At 32.6% G+C, this 18,525-nt stretch overlaps 2 protein-coding genes across 5 annotated transcripts; one reads left to right on the forward strand and one right to left on the reverse strand.

The window, feature by feature from the left end:
* The first annotated feature begins 4,573 nt into the window (after window positions 1-4,573).
* LOC106771763 (regulator of telomere elongation helicase 1 homolog) lies at window positions 4,574-7,607 on the forward strand. 3 transcript variants are annotated; one of them, XM_022784944.1, is made up of 5 exons: window positions 4,574-4,813; window positions 4,955-5,476; window positions 6,321-6,456; window positions 6,986-7,042; window positions 7,267-7,607. In XM_022784944.1, exons 2-5 carry the CDS (start codon window positions 5,322-5,324, stop codon window positions 7,330-7,332), a joined length of 414 nt encoding a protein of 137 aa, XP_022640665.1. In that variant the 5' UTR covers window positions 4,574-4,813; window positions 4,955-5,321; the 3' UTR covers window positions 7,333-7,607. The 3 variants fall into 3 exon arrangements, with proteins under 3 accessions (XP_022640665.1, XP_022640667.1, XP_022640666.1); XM_022784946.1 differs by having other exon boundaries at window positions 6,397-6,456; XM_022784945.1 differs by having other exon boundaries at window positions 4,955-5,330.
* A 5,600-nt stretch (window positions 7,608-13,207) lies between these two features.
* Window positions 13,208-16,068, reverse strand: LOC106770785 (bet1-like SNARE 1-1). 2 transcript variants are annotated; one of them, XM_014656583.2, is made up of 6 exons: window positions 15,942-16,068; window positions 15,735-15,803; window positions 14,403-14,559; window positions 13,849-13,905; window positions 13,704-13,763; window positions 13,208-13,536 (listed from the first exon to the last, which is right to left on the reverse strand). In XM_014656583.2, the coding sequence occupies exons 2-6, from the start codon at window positions 15,746-15,748 to the stop codon at window positions 13,447-13,449; spliced, it is 378 nt and encodes a 125-aa protein (XP_014512069.1). In that variant the 5' UTR covers window positions 15,749-15,803; window positions 15,942-16,068; the 3' UTR covers window positions 13,208-13,446. The 2 variants fall into 2 exon arrangements, with proteins under 2 accessions (XP_014512069.1, XP_022640741.1); XM_022785020.1 differs by lacking the exons at window positions 15,735-15,803; window positions 15,942-16,068 and adding an exon at window positions 15,188-15,320.
* Window positions 16,069-18,525: the final 2,457 nt, after the last annotated feature.

The raw sequence follows: 18,525 nt of genomic DNA on the forward strand, positions 1-18,525 counted from the left end.
ATATATATATATATATATATATATATATTTTTAATTTTTGATTGATTTATCCATTTTAATTACATGTTTTAATTTGTTTTTTGGTATTATTTCTTACAATTTGGCAGTTTTATTTTACTTTTATCAGTATATAGATATGTGAGTTATTGGGTGTAGATGTGAGATCATCTCATTTTTTTTTTTATAAAGCTATAAAGTTATATACGGATTTTCCGTATGTAATTACATACACTTATTATATACGGATTTTCCGTATGTAATTACATACAGATATTATATACGGATTTTTCGTAGGTAATTACATAAGAATATTATAAACGGATTTTCCGTATGTAATTACATACGAATATTATATACAGATTATCCGTATGTAATTTATATACGGATTATCCGTATGTAATTTATCTACACCCCTATTATATACGGATTTTTGGCCGTATGTAACAACGATTTTTCTTGTAGTGGTTGCACAATAATATCGTTTTGTAAGGTATGGTTTAGCCTTTTTGAAAGGAGCTTACTAATAGCACATCGTTTTAGGGATTCTTGTTTAGTATATGTGTGTGTTTAGAGAATTATTCAACACATTGTCTTTGGAGCATTGTTTATAGATTTAATGCATTTACCAAAAACATCATGTAGCACATTGTTGTATTGTTTAGTAGGATGTAGTGGGAGCGCATTTAACAAATATAACATGTAGCACATTGATGAGTTTCCCAAAATTTTGTTTAATGGTGTTTCTACTATTATAATAGTGTGTTTACTAAAATATCATTTAATAGTGTGTTTACTAAATTATCATGCGATGACCTTTTCATAGTAAAACATCACTTAATAGTGTGTTTACTGAAACTTTTCTTTGTTCATTCAAATGTTGTAATGTTTGTTTCGTACGATGTCTATTATTAAACAATATTATTTTTACAAAGATAAGACTTTGATAAATACTTATTTCGTGTATCGTTGTTTGTTAAACTTCAAAACATGAAGGTGTTAAATGGTCCTATCTTATAAATGATCTTCTCTTAACATAGTTGTAAATAAGTGATTGATTCTTCATTTTCTTGTACACTAATGTAAAATGAGCAAACTAACCTATCAACATATCAAAAGAAGAAAATTTTATATCTTCCCATGAGGAGAACACATAATTCATGAATAAATACAAATTTAAGAGTAAAAATAAGCATCAATAATAAGTATATTTTTCATACTTATCAAGATAAAAACAACTTTAAAATGAAACAATCCTTAGTCAGACGACGTTTCGTTCCCATGTGTATTGTTTAGCATTTTGTTCTCCAAGTTCAACCATTGTGATGTAACCACGTCAAAGTTGATCAAAACCATTTAATGTGAAACGATATTTCGTACTGTAAAGCAATCATTTTGATGTTTTAAAAAAACCCAATTAATGCTTCACAGTCATCATCAACTCGGTCAAACAAGCAACATGGCTTCTCCACGTCAGTAGTAGAGCATGCCAAGTTGACAACACTCAACAAAGCTTGCCAAGCTAGCAACACCCAACAAAGCCTACCAAGTCAGCAACACACAACAAAGCATACCCAAGCCAAAAGTAGTTAATAGAGCCTGCCAACCTAGCAACATAATGTAAAGCATGCCCAAGCTCATAACACTAAGCCTGCCTAGGTCAATAAAACAAATCAAAGACTACCCTTAGACAATGGCACTTGAACAGTCTGGCCATATGACCAATTCACCTACAAACTTTACAGGTCGATCAAAGTCTAACCAAGAGATCGATCATTACAAGTTGGCCACAAAGAGATCGGTCATAGTAACCTTTCATACGCCAATCAAACTCCCGAGACTTGGTGGCCTTATGTACTTACCCAACCAGATGTGCTAAAGAGTGTGTCCCAATTAGGTTCATTAAGCCTCTTTATCTTGGAACAACCCAAAATACATTTAATGGGGCAATATTCACATATTAAGGAAAATTGTTACTAATCTCACCAATTTTATATTATGGTTATTATTTACAATAAGATTTCACGTTGTTATTATCTGTTTGAGGTAAGTGTTATTCCAATGATATTATTTGATATAATAACATAAGTCCAAGACCCAAAAAATCTTATAAATACAATTGGTGTTCTCCAAAGAATACTCACTCACCCTCATACTCATTTTTTGTTACTCACAATATCTCAACTTGTTTACTGACTTGAGAATCAAAGTGTCTTTTGTAAATGGGTCTTCCCTCATGTCCTAACTATCAAGAGTATACGTCAGAAACTTCAAAGTCATTCAAATCACGCCATCTATCCAAAGGCTCACGTTTGAACTCTCTATAGCAAAAATTGTTATAACTTAAATTTCATCATTGACTCGAACTAATTAAAGTTCAATCCTTGTTAATTTTGTTGAGAGACAAAATGATGACGAAACTATAGTGTTTTTTAAGTTTCCAATGATTGAAAAATTGATTTGTCAATTAATATCAATCAGTCATAAGAGTAGGACTTTCATCTTAGTTGCACGAGTAAGAGTCCTAATTTAGAACGAATTATAGTCATGTACGTGTTTCTTAGCTAATCTATTAAATTACATAAGGCACAATAAAAGTTTATTCTTTATATCTTATTCCAAGAATTTTTCTTCTTTTCTTTTCTCAAATTTTAAACTTGTGAACATGTTTGCTAATATGTTTTGTTTCTTTATTGATAAAACGAGCTTGCATAGCAATAATGATAAAATGATATTTACAATGTTATTTAGCCAAAAAAAAAAACTAAGGATAGTATAAGGGAATAGATCTCACAATTGAAACAAGGACTGCACATAATTTTAATGTTTAGAAGGATTTGTTTACCATTTCACATGATTTGTTAAAGAGGTAAAGGTTGTGCAGAAATACAAGTAAAATGAATTGCAATGTCGTTAAGATGATTAAAATATGAAGTGTAGTATTTTTTGGCACAATACAATTGATTCGGAGCAATGGGCATTTTATGTGATTCTCGTTATGAGCAGAGTTTTTTACTTGTTTAATTTAGATTTCATATTTAAAGATGGCATACACAACATAAAATGTAAGCCTTTTTCCATTTGCTTTTTAGTTTGTAAATTTAAAATACTTAGTGGTTTTCTTCAAAGTTAATATATTAATGGCTTAATAGCATTGATGGTCCCTATTTTCGTCACGTGCGTTCATTTTGGTCCCCTTTTTTTTTGTTCAATGTTGTCCTAAAGAATCTAAATTTCGTTCAATTTGGTCCTTTTTGCAAACGTCATTTAAATCGTTAACGACAAATAGTCTAGTTGTGCACAACAGTATTGATGTGGCATTTAACTGCCCACATGGACTCCTTCAGCCACATTGAGGTGAATTTTGAAAGAAATGCGAGATTTATTTAATAGAACCCAATTTTTGACAAGGGTGGAGAGTGAAATTAGGGTTAGGGTTTTTTACTTTACTTTAGTGAAAACGAAAGTTAGGTTCGTGGTTAACCAATCTTGTTCCTAATCTTGGTGGTTGATGAGCCATGTCTCCTTCCCAATCTTCTTCTTGTTGTTGCAATAGCTTCGGCCACAGAAGTTCTAATTCCTCACTTGGTGGTGGTTCAATGGGGGTAAGGATAATCCCCATTTGCAATTGTGGTGAGTTGGCCATAGTAAATATGGTCAGAACTTCAAAGAATGTTGGAAGATACTTTTGGGGTTGACGTAACTACAAAGTGATGTGAATAAAAGCATCGGTAATTAAAGCCTATTTTCTTTGTGTTTGAAATTAACAATGTGTTTGATGAATAACAAAGTGCAACTGGTAATGTGATGTCATGTAACTATTTCAAGTGGTGCATGAAGAAAAGGTTGATGAAAGGGATGTTATCATTGGTAGTCAAAGGACGAAGATTTGGGATATGGAGAAGACAGTGAAAGCTTTGAAGAGAAGGATCCAATTCTTAGTAGCAGTGGTGTGTTCTTAGTGTACTGATCATAGTTATGTTGTGTGTGTTTTTGGGTTGATGTGTTCAAAGTGTGTTTTTGGGTTGATTTGTTCAAAGTGTGTTTTTAGGTTGATGTGTTCTGTGTGTTTTTAGGTGGTCCCAATGTACTTTACTTTTGTGTTTTGAAGTATGAGGTTGTTAGGTGGTCCCATTATTAGACGAATGTGTTTTGTATTAAATCAAGAAATGAATTGTGTTTTAACATTACTTGTTCAAATTAGTCCTCATTTCAGTTAAATATGTGCACATGTGGTCCTCATGATGATGACTGAGTGATGTTTGCATAAAATGGAAGTGGTCAAAATCAATATCAAAACATGGGTACAACAATATATTTTCACAATCAAAAGTCAGTTCATAGGTACACCATCAAGTTACATAATAGCACATCATTACAGATCCAGTGCCAAATATATCAAGACATTATAAAGTATTTCAAAACATTACCACTACAAAAAAATTGTTCATTTGAGGAGGTTATTTTGTGGGAGTTATAAAAACCCTCCGCAAATTAATATTATTTAAAACAATTAAAAGGAACTTATAAAATGTTGATAATAGCGGAGGTTATGATGTTATTTTGAAGAGGTTTATATGCTCTAACAATTAAAATACCATTTTTATAAATTGTAGTTTCCCTCTTAGACTTAAAATTTCTGAAATTTGTATTCCCTCTCACATTTTCCTCTTTCTGGAAACTTGGTTTTTTCTCTAAAATTTTCCAAACGCTCACATTTCTCAATTTTCCCTAAATAAGGGTTTCGTTCTCTGAGGGATTCGCTACCATTGTTATCATGGTGGCTTAATTCAAACTGCGAAGTGGTTTCTTACAGGTCTATTCGCGATTTGGGAATTTATATGTAATTAGGGTTCATCGTTTCAGTGGTGCTTTGGACGAATTAGGGTTGACGCTTTGGTTCGATGGTGTTCGCGATTTAGGGTGACTAATGTTTTTGGGATTTTTTTGTTTGCAGGATTGGTGGGTCGTGGGTCTACAGAAGTTGAGTTCGAGGAAGACGAAGACACAAGGGTTTCACGGTGTTCTAACATGGAAGTCGCGAGATTGGCGTTCTCTGGTTTTCTCTTTCTTTTCTTTTTTGGGTTCTCCTCTTCGTGAGGCAACTGATGAAGGAGGAGAAGACGAACCGAGGTTTCTCGCGATTCTGAGTTTTGTTGCGGCTGGAGGTGGAGCGATTGCAATGATGTGGTTGATTATGAAGTTCTCGCACGTGGGTTCTGAGTGTGTGTTTGCAGGTCACGATGCTGCAAGGGAGGCGTTGTTTACGTGACGACGGAGACGAACTCGCGGTGGTTGATGGTGGCGGATGATGGGATTCTGCGATGCAAAAGGTTACAAAAACTCGAAGTTCCCTAGTTCAATTGCTGCTTTCAAAAAAATGGTATAACCAGCAAGCGTCCCGAGTTGTGAATCAAGTTGTTGGGCATGTAATTCGCCATTGCCATGATTATGGAGCAATTATTCTCTGTGATGAAAGGTTTTTATCTTTATTTTGGTCTAAATTTCTTAAAAAGACGAGTTTTATTTTATTACTAGTTCTTATTTTCTCTTTTATGTATTACTTTTTCAATGAAAAATATGACCAATTTTTTTATCACATGGATACTTTGCACTTCAGGGATTTCTTTTAGTCCCGACAAATTTCCATTGATATTTTTTTGGGTGGCCTGTGTGGCTGAACTAGTTTTTTTAAAAACCATTTTTTTGATGATTTATAATGTAATATTCAATTTGCATTTCCTTTTAATGTTTATGTAATATTCTCATCATGTAGGTCATTGTCATTAAATATTGAATGTAGAAATATTCATCTGAACTCTTGTTAAGATTTAGTGTCTACAAGATATCGATATCATTAGCATTTAGCAAGTGGGATTTTTTAGATTCATGATTTCACTTCATAATAATTATTGTCTAATTTCATTGATGTATCATGTAGTAAATGGATTCTGTAGAAGATTGGCCATGAAGGGTGTAACTAAACCTCCTTGTGTGGATTTTTGATTCCTATTTTACTAATTAGCTCTAACTAACATTTTTTACTGCTTTTACTAACTTTTGCACTAACTTTTCTAAACTTGTTCAGGCTTTGTTTTCTATTTTGCTGATACAATTTACTAACTTATGCTTCTAACTAATCTTCTAGGTTTAACCATAGCTAATTGTAGGTTCAAATTTTATTTCTTTTTCAGAAGTTGAGTTCAATTACATGTTTTGTTTTCAAGCTCTCTGAGGTAGAAGATGTTCATAATGGAGATCATAATTCTGTTCATTTTTTGTTGAATGTTTTGTGATAATTTATACTTATTACTCTTGAGCAGTTGTCTGCAAGCCAATGCTCCTCAAAGGGTTGCCCTCCCACCTCCCACATATACTTCTTTTGCTACAATGTTTCAGTCAAGTATCCACCCAACTGCCACAACTCCTTCTGCCTCATGTTTCACCTATGACAATGAGGTACTACTTTTCAAGTAGAATAACTTAAATTAGATATCCCCCAAGCACAGAAAAAATATATAAATAATGTAAAAAGTATATAAATAATATAAATCTCCTAGTATAAATTAATTTTGAAAAATCAAATTAAACTTAAAGTCTATTTTTTAAAAAAAATGATACTAAAATTATTTAAAGTCCATTATGACAATTTATTATTTATTGAATTTATGGTAACACCTACAATGCATAAGCGAGTTTACACTATATAAACATATGCATACTTTATTTTATAAATGTATTATTGAATTAGTTCGAAGATTATCTTTCAAACATATTTCTTGTTTCATTTCTTGATTAGTAAAGGCACAAAGAAATATTTCATGTTTGCTTGTTTACTTTATCATTAACACCTTTATAATAAAAATTGAGTTAATATAAACTTGTTTGGAATTATGTGTATTTAAAAACAATTTACGTACAAATAAATTTTGTCTGTTGTTTCATGATCTTTAAATCTCACATTTGTGATTAATTTGGCTTTATGCAGGTTTGTCCCATTTGCCTTAGCAATGCGAAAGGCATTGCCTTCGGATGTAGACATCAGGTAAATAGAGATATCTCTGCATTTGTTCAGAAAACATCAAATAAAATGAATTTTATTTGACATTTTTTCTTTTACTTTTCTGCATAAATGTTCTGAATGTGGACCAGATCTTCAGTCATTTCCCATCTGTAGACATGTTCTGTATGTCTGTTTGATTAATTCTTTTTCCTTTTCATATCTAAACATATGGTTTATTTTCTCACCAAGTGTTGGCTTTTAAATAGAAACAACAAGTACGAGGATTGATGGACGAACCTTCCAAGTTGTGCTTAACTAAACTACAAAATTGATGGACTGATGCAGAAGCGATTCAGATATTGAGTTTACATGCTTGAAGAGTGGGATGGAAAGGTGTTTCTTCAGAGAAGTATGAGCAACTTTAAGAAAATAAAAGTCTAGGAGAGAGTTAAGAGTCTAGCAAGCTTATGGTGCATAAGAGCTCGAGTCTTTTTTAGTACAAGACAATCATCTAGTGGAAATAAAATTTAGGAAGATTGTGATATTTTTTAGGATAAAATTATATGTACTTTATTATGAATTTTGAGTGTTTATTGATTAAGTTGTAAGGATGAGTTTTATTAACTGCTTTTATGTTAAAATGATAATTTTGACAATAGAATTATATGAATTTGTGATGTTTTTGTTACATTAATATGTTTTAATATTGTTACAAATAAATATTTTTGACCCAAAAATATAAACACTTCAAATGGTAACATAAACAATGCTAGCAAAATAAAGTAATAAATCTCAAATTAAATAATACAAATGAAGAAGATAACAATATAATTGTCAAATTTGAATAACATATATTAATCCCAAAAAAAAGTGTAAAAAAATTCAGGTATTAAATGTGATTAAATAGTTGAAAATAAAGGAGGTTAAAAAATCCCACAAAATAATAGCCACTAATAGAGGAGGTTTTTACCCTCCGCAAAAAAATCTCAGCAAATTGAATGTGATACCAGGGGCTGTGAAAAACCTCTGCAGATAGATTGTGGCGACTCAAACTGCGACGGTTTTAAAAACCCCCTCAAATTACTTTGCGGAGGGTGAAAACCCCCGCAAATCGAAAAAAAAAACCTCCGCTAAATAACATTTTTTTGTAGTGTACTAAGGACATAAGGTTTAAATTAGTAAAGTATTTCAAAACAGATACAATGTCAAGTGCACCAAATTTATAACATTATAAAAGAGATGGTCTCCTAATTGGTAACTTGTCCCTTCTGATTGGTTGAGTTGGTTGCTCTGTGGATTCCTGTGTTGGTTGGAGTGGTGCTGCTTCAGATGGTTGTGGTAGGTCTGGTTGATCTTGAGGACGTAAAAGGCATTGATTTCTATTATGCCCAACAACACATTGATTTCTTGTGGTGGTCACCTTTGGTCATCTGGGTTTCATCCCTCCTTAGCTCCCAACCCTTCATCCTTTTCTTTTTCTTTGGTCTGCCAAGTAATTTTCTTTTAAATGGAGGGAGGACATCTGGGCATGATGTTCTTTCTCGTAAAAGGTGCCCATTCACTGGAAATATGATTGAAGCATGTGTTTCATCATATGTGGACCTTTTGAACCAAATGGGTACATAGTCTTGTGGATCTAAATTTAAGAATCTCATTATTGCAATATCATGGCAGCAAGGGATGCCACTATTGAGCCATTTCCTACAGGTACACTCTTGATTGTCTAGGTTGACTTCAAACTTGTTTGTAATCACTGCACAATGCCTAACTTCAAACTTTTTTTCTCCAAACCAACTGCCATCAAGTAAGACATGATTAAAAGTTAAATATCAAGTGATGAATATCAACAACTTTATCACAGACCAAGTGACATTAATTAATACTGGGAAAGGAAATGCTTACCCAGGGATCCAATTCTTGGATAAATTGATTCTTTTATAAGTCTCTTTCTAATCTTGGGACAGATATCAAAGTCCATATTACACATCTTGATTTTGTTGGTTGCCCATTCTTTCATGATGTAAACTCTAATTTCCTCTAGCATGGTTACTATGGGCTTTCCTCTAGCATCAACAATAACACTATTAAAAGCTTCACTTATGTTATTTACTAGTGTATCAGTTACTGCTCGACCTGTAAATCTAGATCTAGATGAATACCTATTACAAAGAATAAGAAATTGTTAGGAAGCTAAAAGTATATAAGAGGTTGCAGTAACGCAGAAGAAATACCTTGGGGGAATAGCAATAAGGTATTTGTAAGCTTCTACATTGACCTCTTTCATATTCAACATTTCTCTTTCCCAAGCTTGGGGGTAGGTACTAGTAGCAGCCTTCCGTATTAAAGTCTTCAAGGTGTCCCCTCTAAACTTTTTTCTGAAATTTGCATATAAGTGTCTCATGCAAAATCTATGCTCTACCCCAAGTAAAAGTTAAGACAACGCTGGCAGCAAACCCTGTGTAAAGGGACAACATTGAACATTTTTAATATAAAATGGGGACCAAAGTGAACTGATGTGCATAACTAATATCAAAAACCAATTCAGCAAGAAATAAGAAATAGATATACCTTTTGTTGGTCAGACATAAAAGTGCATGCATCACATACTTCAGTGCCCCCAAGGTCTTCTATCAACAATTCCAAAAACCAAGACCAAGTTTCTTTGTTCTCTACTTCCACAATTGCATATGCTAGAGGTAACATCTGCTCATTAGGATCTCTACCAACAGTTGTTAATAACTCCCCCTTGTACTTTCCTTTCAGAAAACATCCATCCAAACTAATAAAGGGCTTACAAGAGACAAAACTATTCTTGCAAGCTTTCAAACAAACATAGAACCTTTGGAATGTGGTTTGACCATTTTCACTATCCACTTGAACTTTGACGGTTGATCCCAGGTTACATCTCAATAACTCATGTGCATAGTCAAATATTCTTGTGAACTGATCTTTGAATGAACCTTCAAGTTTGCATGATGCCATTAATTTTGCCCTACGAGCTTTAGATAATGTGACATTTTTATTCCATTTCCTCAAAGCTTTTGACCGTATTTCATTTATCTTCAAATTTGGATTTTCAAGTAGTGTGGTATCTAATGTCTCACTCAACCACTTAGCATTCATCATTTTGATATTGAATTGTCTACTGCAACTATGGGTATCCAATATTTTTCTCAATTGTCATGTTCTACATCCTTCTAAATGTCCACAATAAGCCATCCATGGACATTTTTTTTTTGCACCCAACATCTCACTCATACCCTTCTATTGTCATTCTTAAGAAACTTCAAATTCCTCCCCGCATGCACGACATAACTTCTAACAGCCTCCATAAACTCATTTTTATCACTAATCTGTGTTCCCACTTCCCACTTGTATTCTGACATATTTTTTTTCTTAACATATGTCCCAAATGGACCACAACTTTGCCTTTCATCAATTCCATCCTCACTTCCACTTTCTTCTGGACTGTCCAATAATTTTGAGTCCCACTCATCATCAGACAAACCCCTGCCATTTGGGTTTCTCTGCCTATATGCACTGTCATCTGTGTTTGAATCACAATTGCTTTCATTTTCACTAACTTCTACTGACACAGACCCTTCTACGTTGTTATCTACTAGTCCTTCATCAATATTAACATCAACATCAACTAGTCCTTCATCCACTTATCCTTCATCCACTTCTTCTTCATCAACTACTCCATGAGGAAATTCACCATGCACCACCCCTGCATCATCATCCTCACTTGAACTAAATTCTTCAATGACAACTTCTTCCTCCACATGCTCGTGTTGTTCAATAACAACTTCCTCCTCCTCCACCCTAACGTTATGTTCAACCATATCCTCCACCTGCACATCCACTTCTTCATCCTCCACATGCACAGAAACGTCATCATCCTCCCCCTGCATCTCCACTTTATCATCCTCATTCCCACCTAAATGGCTACCTTCACTCTCTATACTTCCAAGACACAGCAAATGAAGTGGTTCATTTAATTCACTTTGAAATATAATCTTTGGCTCCTCATCCACATTGTGCACCACAAATAAGTGAACTTACCCTAAATGCTTGGCAACGTCTACCATGTTCATTACATCTCTGTTATCATACAACTTATACAAAATATGTTGAATGCAATAAAATAACTCAGACACATTAATATACCCCAACACCTTAATGGAATCTACCACTTCGAAATAACTCCATTTGTTTGGGTCCACACTCCAATAAGTGACTTCCCCACCAACATATCCAAAAGGTATATCCGTTACCAGGGTCCCACTATGGTGGACCACAACATTAAATCTCTCCTCAGACATTTCAAACGCAAGCCTACAAAATGAACTTTATGGGCATGGGACCACTATGGAAACACAAAAAGTAACTACTATTTACGCTAAAATAATTGTTAAACCCTATGGGAAACAATAAACAATAAACCAACAATCAACCACACATAACCAATTATAATAAGTTAACAATGCCCTAAACAGTTCGCCCTAAACAGTTCGCACAATTTTTCAACAAAATCTAACCTTGGAAAAAATCTAACACTCACATTTTCATGTGTGCATAAAATGTTATAAAGGAATGTCACAACACACAGCTTAGTTACGAGATTAGAAACGCATACCTGACTTTACAAAGGACGTCACTGATGTTCTTTTTCCCAATCTTCCCGATTTCGCTACCAAAGCACGCAAGAAGTTTAATTTTAAGGACCCTTAATTTAATTTTCAAAAAGCAAAGCCTAATATCTGCAATTGCAATTTCAAAATCAATAATTCCACCTCAGTGTACCTCTACGGAATCCACGTGGGCAGTTAAATGTCACATCAACACTATTGTGCACAATTGGACTGTCTGTCATTAATTATTTAAACGGCATTGCAAAAAAGATCAAATTGAATGAAATTTATATTCTTTAAGACAACATTGAAACAAAAAAAAATGGAGACTAAAATGAACGCACGTGACGAAAATAGGAACCATAAATGCTATTAAGTCTATATTAATTTGATTTTTTATTTTAATAAACACGCGTAATGATTATTGAAGACGAAACACATTAATCATTAATAATAGAGTTCTAATAAAACTACCAAAACTAAAATTATTATACTAAAACTGTAATATTTCTACTATACTAAAAAATAAAATATATCAATATTTATTTACCATATTATTTAATATGTACTATTTTTGTTAAAGTAAAGAAATAGTGTTTTTTATACAGGTGCAATTCCCTTCGAAGGACACCCTGGATACAAAAACCTTGGGTAAATTCCACAATCAAGCCACCTCTATTCTCCCACGCTCCATATAGTATTTTAAATTAAGTTTCGTATCTCGAACTCTCAATGCCCCAAAGCAGTTACAATTTTGACCTTGTTCAAATTGCATCTCCAATTGTGTTTGGTGATACAAGTTGTTTCGTAAGTAGAATTTTACAAATTCTAATACATTATTAAATAAGAACTTTGATATGTATTTGTCACATATATCTTCTACCTTCAGGACCATGTGTCAAACATAAAAAACTAGACAGTCATAAATGTTTGCCTTAATAAGGTTGGTTTAATTGTAGTTTTTATAGGGAGCGTACACAGTTTCACATCTATCACCAATACCATTAATCCATTTCATGCAATGTTTGGGCAATCTTCACTATTTTGGTCAAGTACCGTGGACGGTGTGAAGATGACTGGGAGTTTAGGGTTTCAAAAGATTACCCTTTCTGCCATGAAAAAAAAGTTGAAAAACATTCGTAAAGTAATATAATTTAAAAGAATTTGGGACGCGCGTAATACATTTACAATTGATCAAGACGCTTAAAATTTAATACGGCAACGACAAAAGTGACTTTAGCATAATATACAACTATACACGAGCCAAAAAAACAAACCCTAACGTAAACGGTGATCTTGAACTGCTAGATTTCCAGTTCAGATTCAACCACTTGAATACATTAATCAAAGCTAAAAAGTGATGAAACTAATTCAACATAAAACAGTATAAATATAAAAACTAAATAAATATTAACGTTATCAATATGGTCAGTTCGTTCAACTTATTCAACTGAGTTTTAGTTCATTCAGAGTGACCCACAAGTCAATTAGGAGACTATACCATAACCAAACAAATGCCTAGTTCCCTGTTAGACCGGTTTCGTCAACAATTATGGAAATATTTACGTTCATCTAATAAAGTACGTGTCTTATATAAAATAGAGGAATTGTACATAATCTAAATCAAAGAGAAAGGGATATTTTTTGGTATACAAACGACATATTGACATAACCGGGTGGATATAATGAAACGCAAAAATCTTTATACAAACACAAAGGAACATCTTACACGCAGTATAGCTAATTAGAGGAATAGAGCAAATAGCTTCCTTTCCAATCTAACATATTGCTGACAACTGAGGGAAAGATCAATTACCTAGTAAGATAATATATTATAAGAAAAAGCACAACAAAGGATGCTACAAGAGAAAACATTCTTCGGCTGGATTTTGTTTCAAATACCTGAAAGATGACACAGAAAAAAAAAAAAAAAAGACAAATAAATACTGGATCCTGATAGGGGAAGAAAACACTATACCCCTACCACATCTACTGACACTATCCCGAATCAGAAGGAATGGAAAAGACAACAAATGTATTGAACAAAGTAAACAAGACAGTTCACATACCATTTTGAATTTATCCATAGTGCCTGAGAGGACCCCTCTCGAAGAATCCATATCGTTTCCCTATATAAAATGCCAACAGGTTACCAGCGGATAACGTGATATAGCAGAGAAAATGCAAATGTTTTCAATAATTGCTACTACGTACCATACGATCCAACATCCGGTTATGACTATCAACTTCCTCATTTATGTCACCTGACAACTGTAGAAACTATGCTCGTTAAAACTTAAAGTATTAGTTATAGTTGATAAAGAAAAAGATTTTAAAACTATCACAAAATTGCACATTGTTAATAAATTTACAGGAAATGCATTCAAGGTCTTTAAATACTCTTATAAAGGGTTCCAAGAAGACAATAACCAAATAGATATTATAATACTCCACAAATCGAACGGCACAGTTACACCGTAATAGAATAAGTAATGAATAATATGGGTCAAACAATGATTCGGTGAAAGATTGGAAAATAACAAAACTTGAAAAATGAAATTATTTAAAGCAAGGAACGAAGGAACAATTCTGTGCTTTAATGCATTATATATATATATATATATATATATATATATATATATATATATATATATATATATATTCCAAAATAAAGTTCCAATTCCAATCCAGCAGATTGCAATTCGTGCATTTACCTTTCAGTTTGAACAGAAAAGATAACATGACAGTAGAAGCAATAGTAAACTTACTCTTTTCAGCAGACTGACTCTATCTTGCAATCCATCCAATGCTTGTTCGTTATCATGTTCATCAATTTCATGGGAAGAAGTTGAGTAAATAGACGATGCTCTGATGCCACCCTCCTCAATACCATCAAAAAGTGCAACTCTGTTATTACGACCATCTCTGAAACAGAAAAAATAATAATATAGATATGAGCCAGATGGTCAGATAATACACAAGCAAGATTGTTTTCACTTATTTGATGTTTTGCATAAGCGCATAAAGCATCAACGATTCTAGATACATAAATTGAATTAAATCATAAGGAAGTTTGAAATAAAGGCTGTCTCTGCATTGCTCGCATCAGGGGGAAAGATATATACACTTAAGCATTTCTAGCAAAATGAAATTATAAACAGCGACCAAATAACCCTAAGAACTGATGAAATAAAAGATAGGACTAGTGCAGCAGAAATAATTTTCTACAAATAATGAGGGATAAAATCTTTTATTACCTTCCCTTATCCTCGGAAGTAAATAGTACTCGATATTTTCTAAACAAATATAACAGCAGAATATCTTTCTCTATTATGTTGCACACTCATATCCATATCCCACCACAACTTCAGCATAACTTATTGAATACACATGAATACATACATAAAATTCGATTCCCAGTGAGCAGCAACCACATTCGCCATTCCAGTATCCATGGTAACAGATATGTTACCCAATCTAATTTTTCTCTCACATTCAATTGGACTCAAACAAAAATGTCCACAGGAAGGCTCCAACACATATAATGACTTACATAGATAAGAAAAATAAAAGGTTGTTCATCTAACACGAATAAAATACTGCATAGGATTGGTAACTCGTTCGATGAAGTATATGCCGAGAAGCGAAACTAGGAAAGCAACTCCCCTCATATTTGTTACAGGAATCTACACGCCAGAGATAATTCGGTCATCACTGATCTCATGATTAAAGCAACACTAATTCCAATTGGAAGGTGAAGGAATCATAAAATAGTGTATTTTGAGATCAATGAAAGAACCCACGCTAAAACGCATCCAAAATTCCCCAGTCCTGCATCCTCCTCCAACGCAAAACCAATTCACAAAAGGAAAAATATCTGCAATATGTAACAAAAACCAAAGCTACGAAACAGCAATTCACCGATAAACTAGACTCATCGATCGATTCAAACCAGCGAGAGATAGAAAATCCAAAGCCTCCTACGACGTCGTATTCACGGATCTAACAACAATTTTTCCATCGTAACCGAATCGAGTAACGACCGACACTTTTTCCAGAACATATAAAAGAGAGAGAACATGAATTTAGTTCACACTAACCTTCTTGCATTCATGGCTCACCAGATCACAAATTTCTAAACCGTTTCGCAAGTTCTTCCAATCCGTTTCCTAGCGGAAAAAAGTATAATAAATAAAAACCACAATTAATTAAAGGAAAACGATAAGAAAATACATGAGGAAAATTCAGATCTGAAAACGAAGGGAAGAGGATTAGGAGTAAGATGATGATGAAGAAGATTCGAGAACCTCTGTGTCTTCAAACAAAAACTCTATGTTAAGTGGAGAAAAAAGAGGAAGAAGAAAAGAGTGAATGAGAGGTTTATATACTATGCGAGGTCTGTGACTGTAAACACTGTGATGTAATTAATTACCCCTTTGTGATAAGTAAGACTAACCATTGAGGTGGCAATGTACAACTAGTGTTTTGAAAACACACAGTTTCTACCGTAAATACTGTAGACAACTACTGTTCATTTTTTCCGCCCTTATTTCCAGGCTCAGAAAATGGAAAGTGGATCTTCTTCTTTCTCCTAACCTTGTTTCAAAAAAGAGTTTCACGATAAAAAAAAATTTGAAATTCTCACTATTATTAAAACTTAGGTTTAATCATTTTGCACATATCCCTCTCTAGGATTTTCTCAGTAAATGCTCTCAATTAGGTCCTTATAGTAAAAAATTGAATCAATTTAGATTTTGCTGTTAATTCCGTACTAACACGGTTAAAAGAGGTGACATGTGTGAGTTTGTGGTTTTTTGAATTTTTGAATTATTTTTTTATTACTTTTATTTATTTTTATTTTTTTAAAATAAAATTTAAAAAAAATGTCACGTGTATTGTGTCACATGACAATACCAGTGTGACATGATACTAATAGTGTCACTTGTCATTGCTAGGTCACATATAATTGCATTAGTCTCAATTTGGTCCTTATATTTTTATTGTGTCTCAATTTGATTCATGTATTTTTATTTTATAACAATTTAGTCTTAATTTTAAAATTAAACAATTTTGTCCCTTCTCAAATTCAAACAAAATTTAAATTATATATAAATCTTAACAAATATTTTTATTAAAATTGATATTTTTTATTAAATATATTTAACAAGATTAAGCTTAATTATATTTATATTTATTTAATCATATAAATGTTAATTATGTTATTTAAATATACCTATAAGGATTTTAAAAAAAAAAGTAATATAACATGCTAGTGTGAATTTTCTAAATGATTTAGCTCATTGAGCAAATTATTAATGTGAAATTTAACTTTTTTTTAAATAAAAAATTGGATATAGTTTTCGTGAAATTATGAAAATTCACACCAGCATGTTATGTTATTCTTTTTTTTAAACCCTTATAGGTATATTTAAATAACATAATTAACATTTATATGATTAAGTAAATATAAATATAATTAAACTTAATCTTGTTAAATATATTTAATAAAAATATCAATTTTAATAAAAATATTTGTTAAGATTAATATACAATTTAAATTTTTTTTGAATTTGAGGAGGGACAAAATTGTTTAATTTTTAAAATTGAGACTAAATTGAGACAAAATAAAAATACGGGATGGCAAAAAATTAGCGGGCACGGGTATCTATGGGTAAAATCTGCGACGAGTAGTTACTATCCGCGAATATTTACTATCCGTGGGTAACGGATACTTTAATATCCGCTTCTAAATGGGTCGAGTACGGGTAGTATACTACCTGACCCGCGGGTACCCATTATCCACAAAAAATAATAAAAATAATAACTTATATATATTTTTAATTAAATTTAATTAAAAATAAAATAAAATAATATTTTATTAGGTTAAATTTAATTAAAATTAAATTTTAATTTATACTTAATTTATAGGTTTAATACCTATTTTGGTCCCTCTTTTTGGGGGATTTGTTTAAAGTGGTCCTCCCTTTTTTAAAAAGTTCACTAAAGTCCTACTTTTTGCAAAAACTGTGCAAGTTAGTCCTTTTTGCTAACGACGTTAATTCTGTTAACGGCAAAATTGTCAACTGGCAAATATTTGATGACTTGTACAAATAAAATTCGTTGTAGTACTCATATTGGTTTAAAAATGTTTATTGTGGTCCTCGTGTTGGTTTAAAAATGTTTATTGTGGTCCCTTTTAAAAATGTTTATTGTGGGTGTTTTAGCAGCATGTAGCCATGTTGGAATGCTCGATCAAGCGCTCAACTACTTAGAGACAGGAAGCGGCTTCACAAATTTGTCAATGGAAAATGCTCTTGTGGAAATTTTTGTGTTGCAATCCAAAATTGATGAGTTCTTTTTTCACATCTCCACACTTACTAATATAAAACGTGAAACTACACTGATAAACTTCAAATTATTATGATCATAGTTTCCCAAAAGGTTAGCGCATGGATTACTAGATCACACGTGAAATCTTTAACACGTATTAAACAATATACAAATGGCTTACCCTTCTAAGATGGCATGATGATCTTGGCTTCGCAGAACATGTGAGACATCAGATTTCTTTAGTTTACTGACACATTTTTTTTTTAGTAAAAGGGGACCACAATAAACATTTTTAAACCAACATGAGGACCACAATAAACATTTTTAAACCAATATGAGGACTACAACGAATTTTATTTGTACAAGTCATCAAATATTTGCCAGTTGGCAGTTTTACCGTTAGCAGAATTAACGTTGTTAGCAAAAAGGACTAACTTGCACAGTTTTTGCAAAAAGTAGGACTTTAGTGAACTTTTTAAAAAAGGGAGGACCACTTTGAACAAACCTCCCGAAAAGAGGGACCAAAATAGATATTAAACCTAATTTATATTATATTATTAT

This window comes from Vigna radiata, chromosome 8, assembly GCF_000741045.1.
Source record: "Vigna radiata var. radiata cultivar VC1973A chromosome 8, Vradiata_ver6, whole genome shotgun sequence".
Taxonomy (NCBI): domain Eukaryota; kingdom Viridiplantae; phylum Streptophyta; class Magnoliopsida; order Fabales; family Fabaceae; genus Vigna; species Vigna radiata.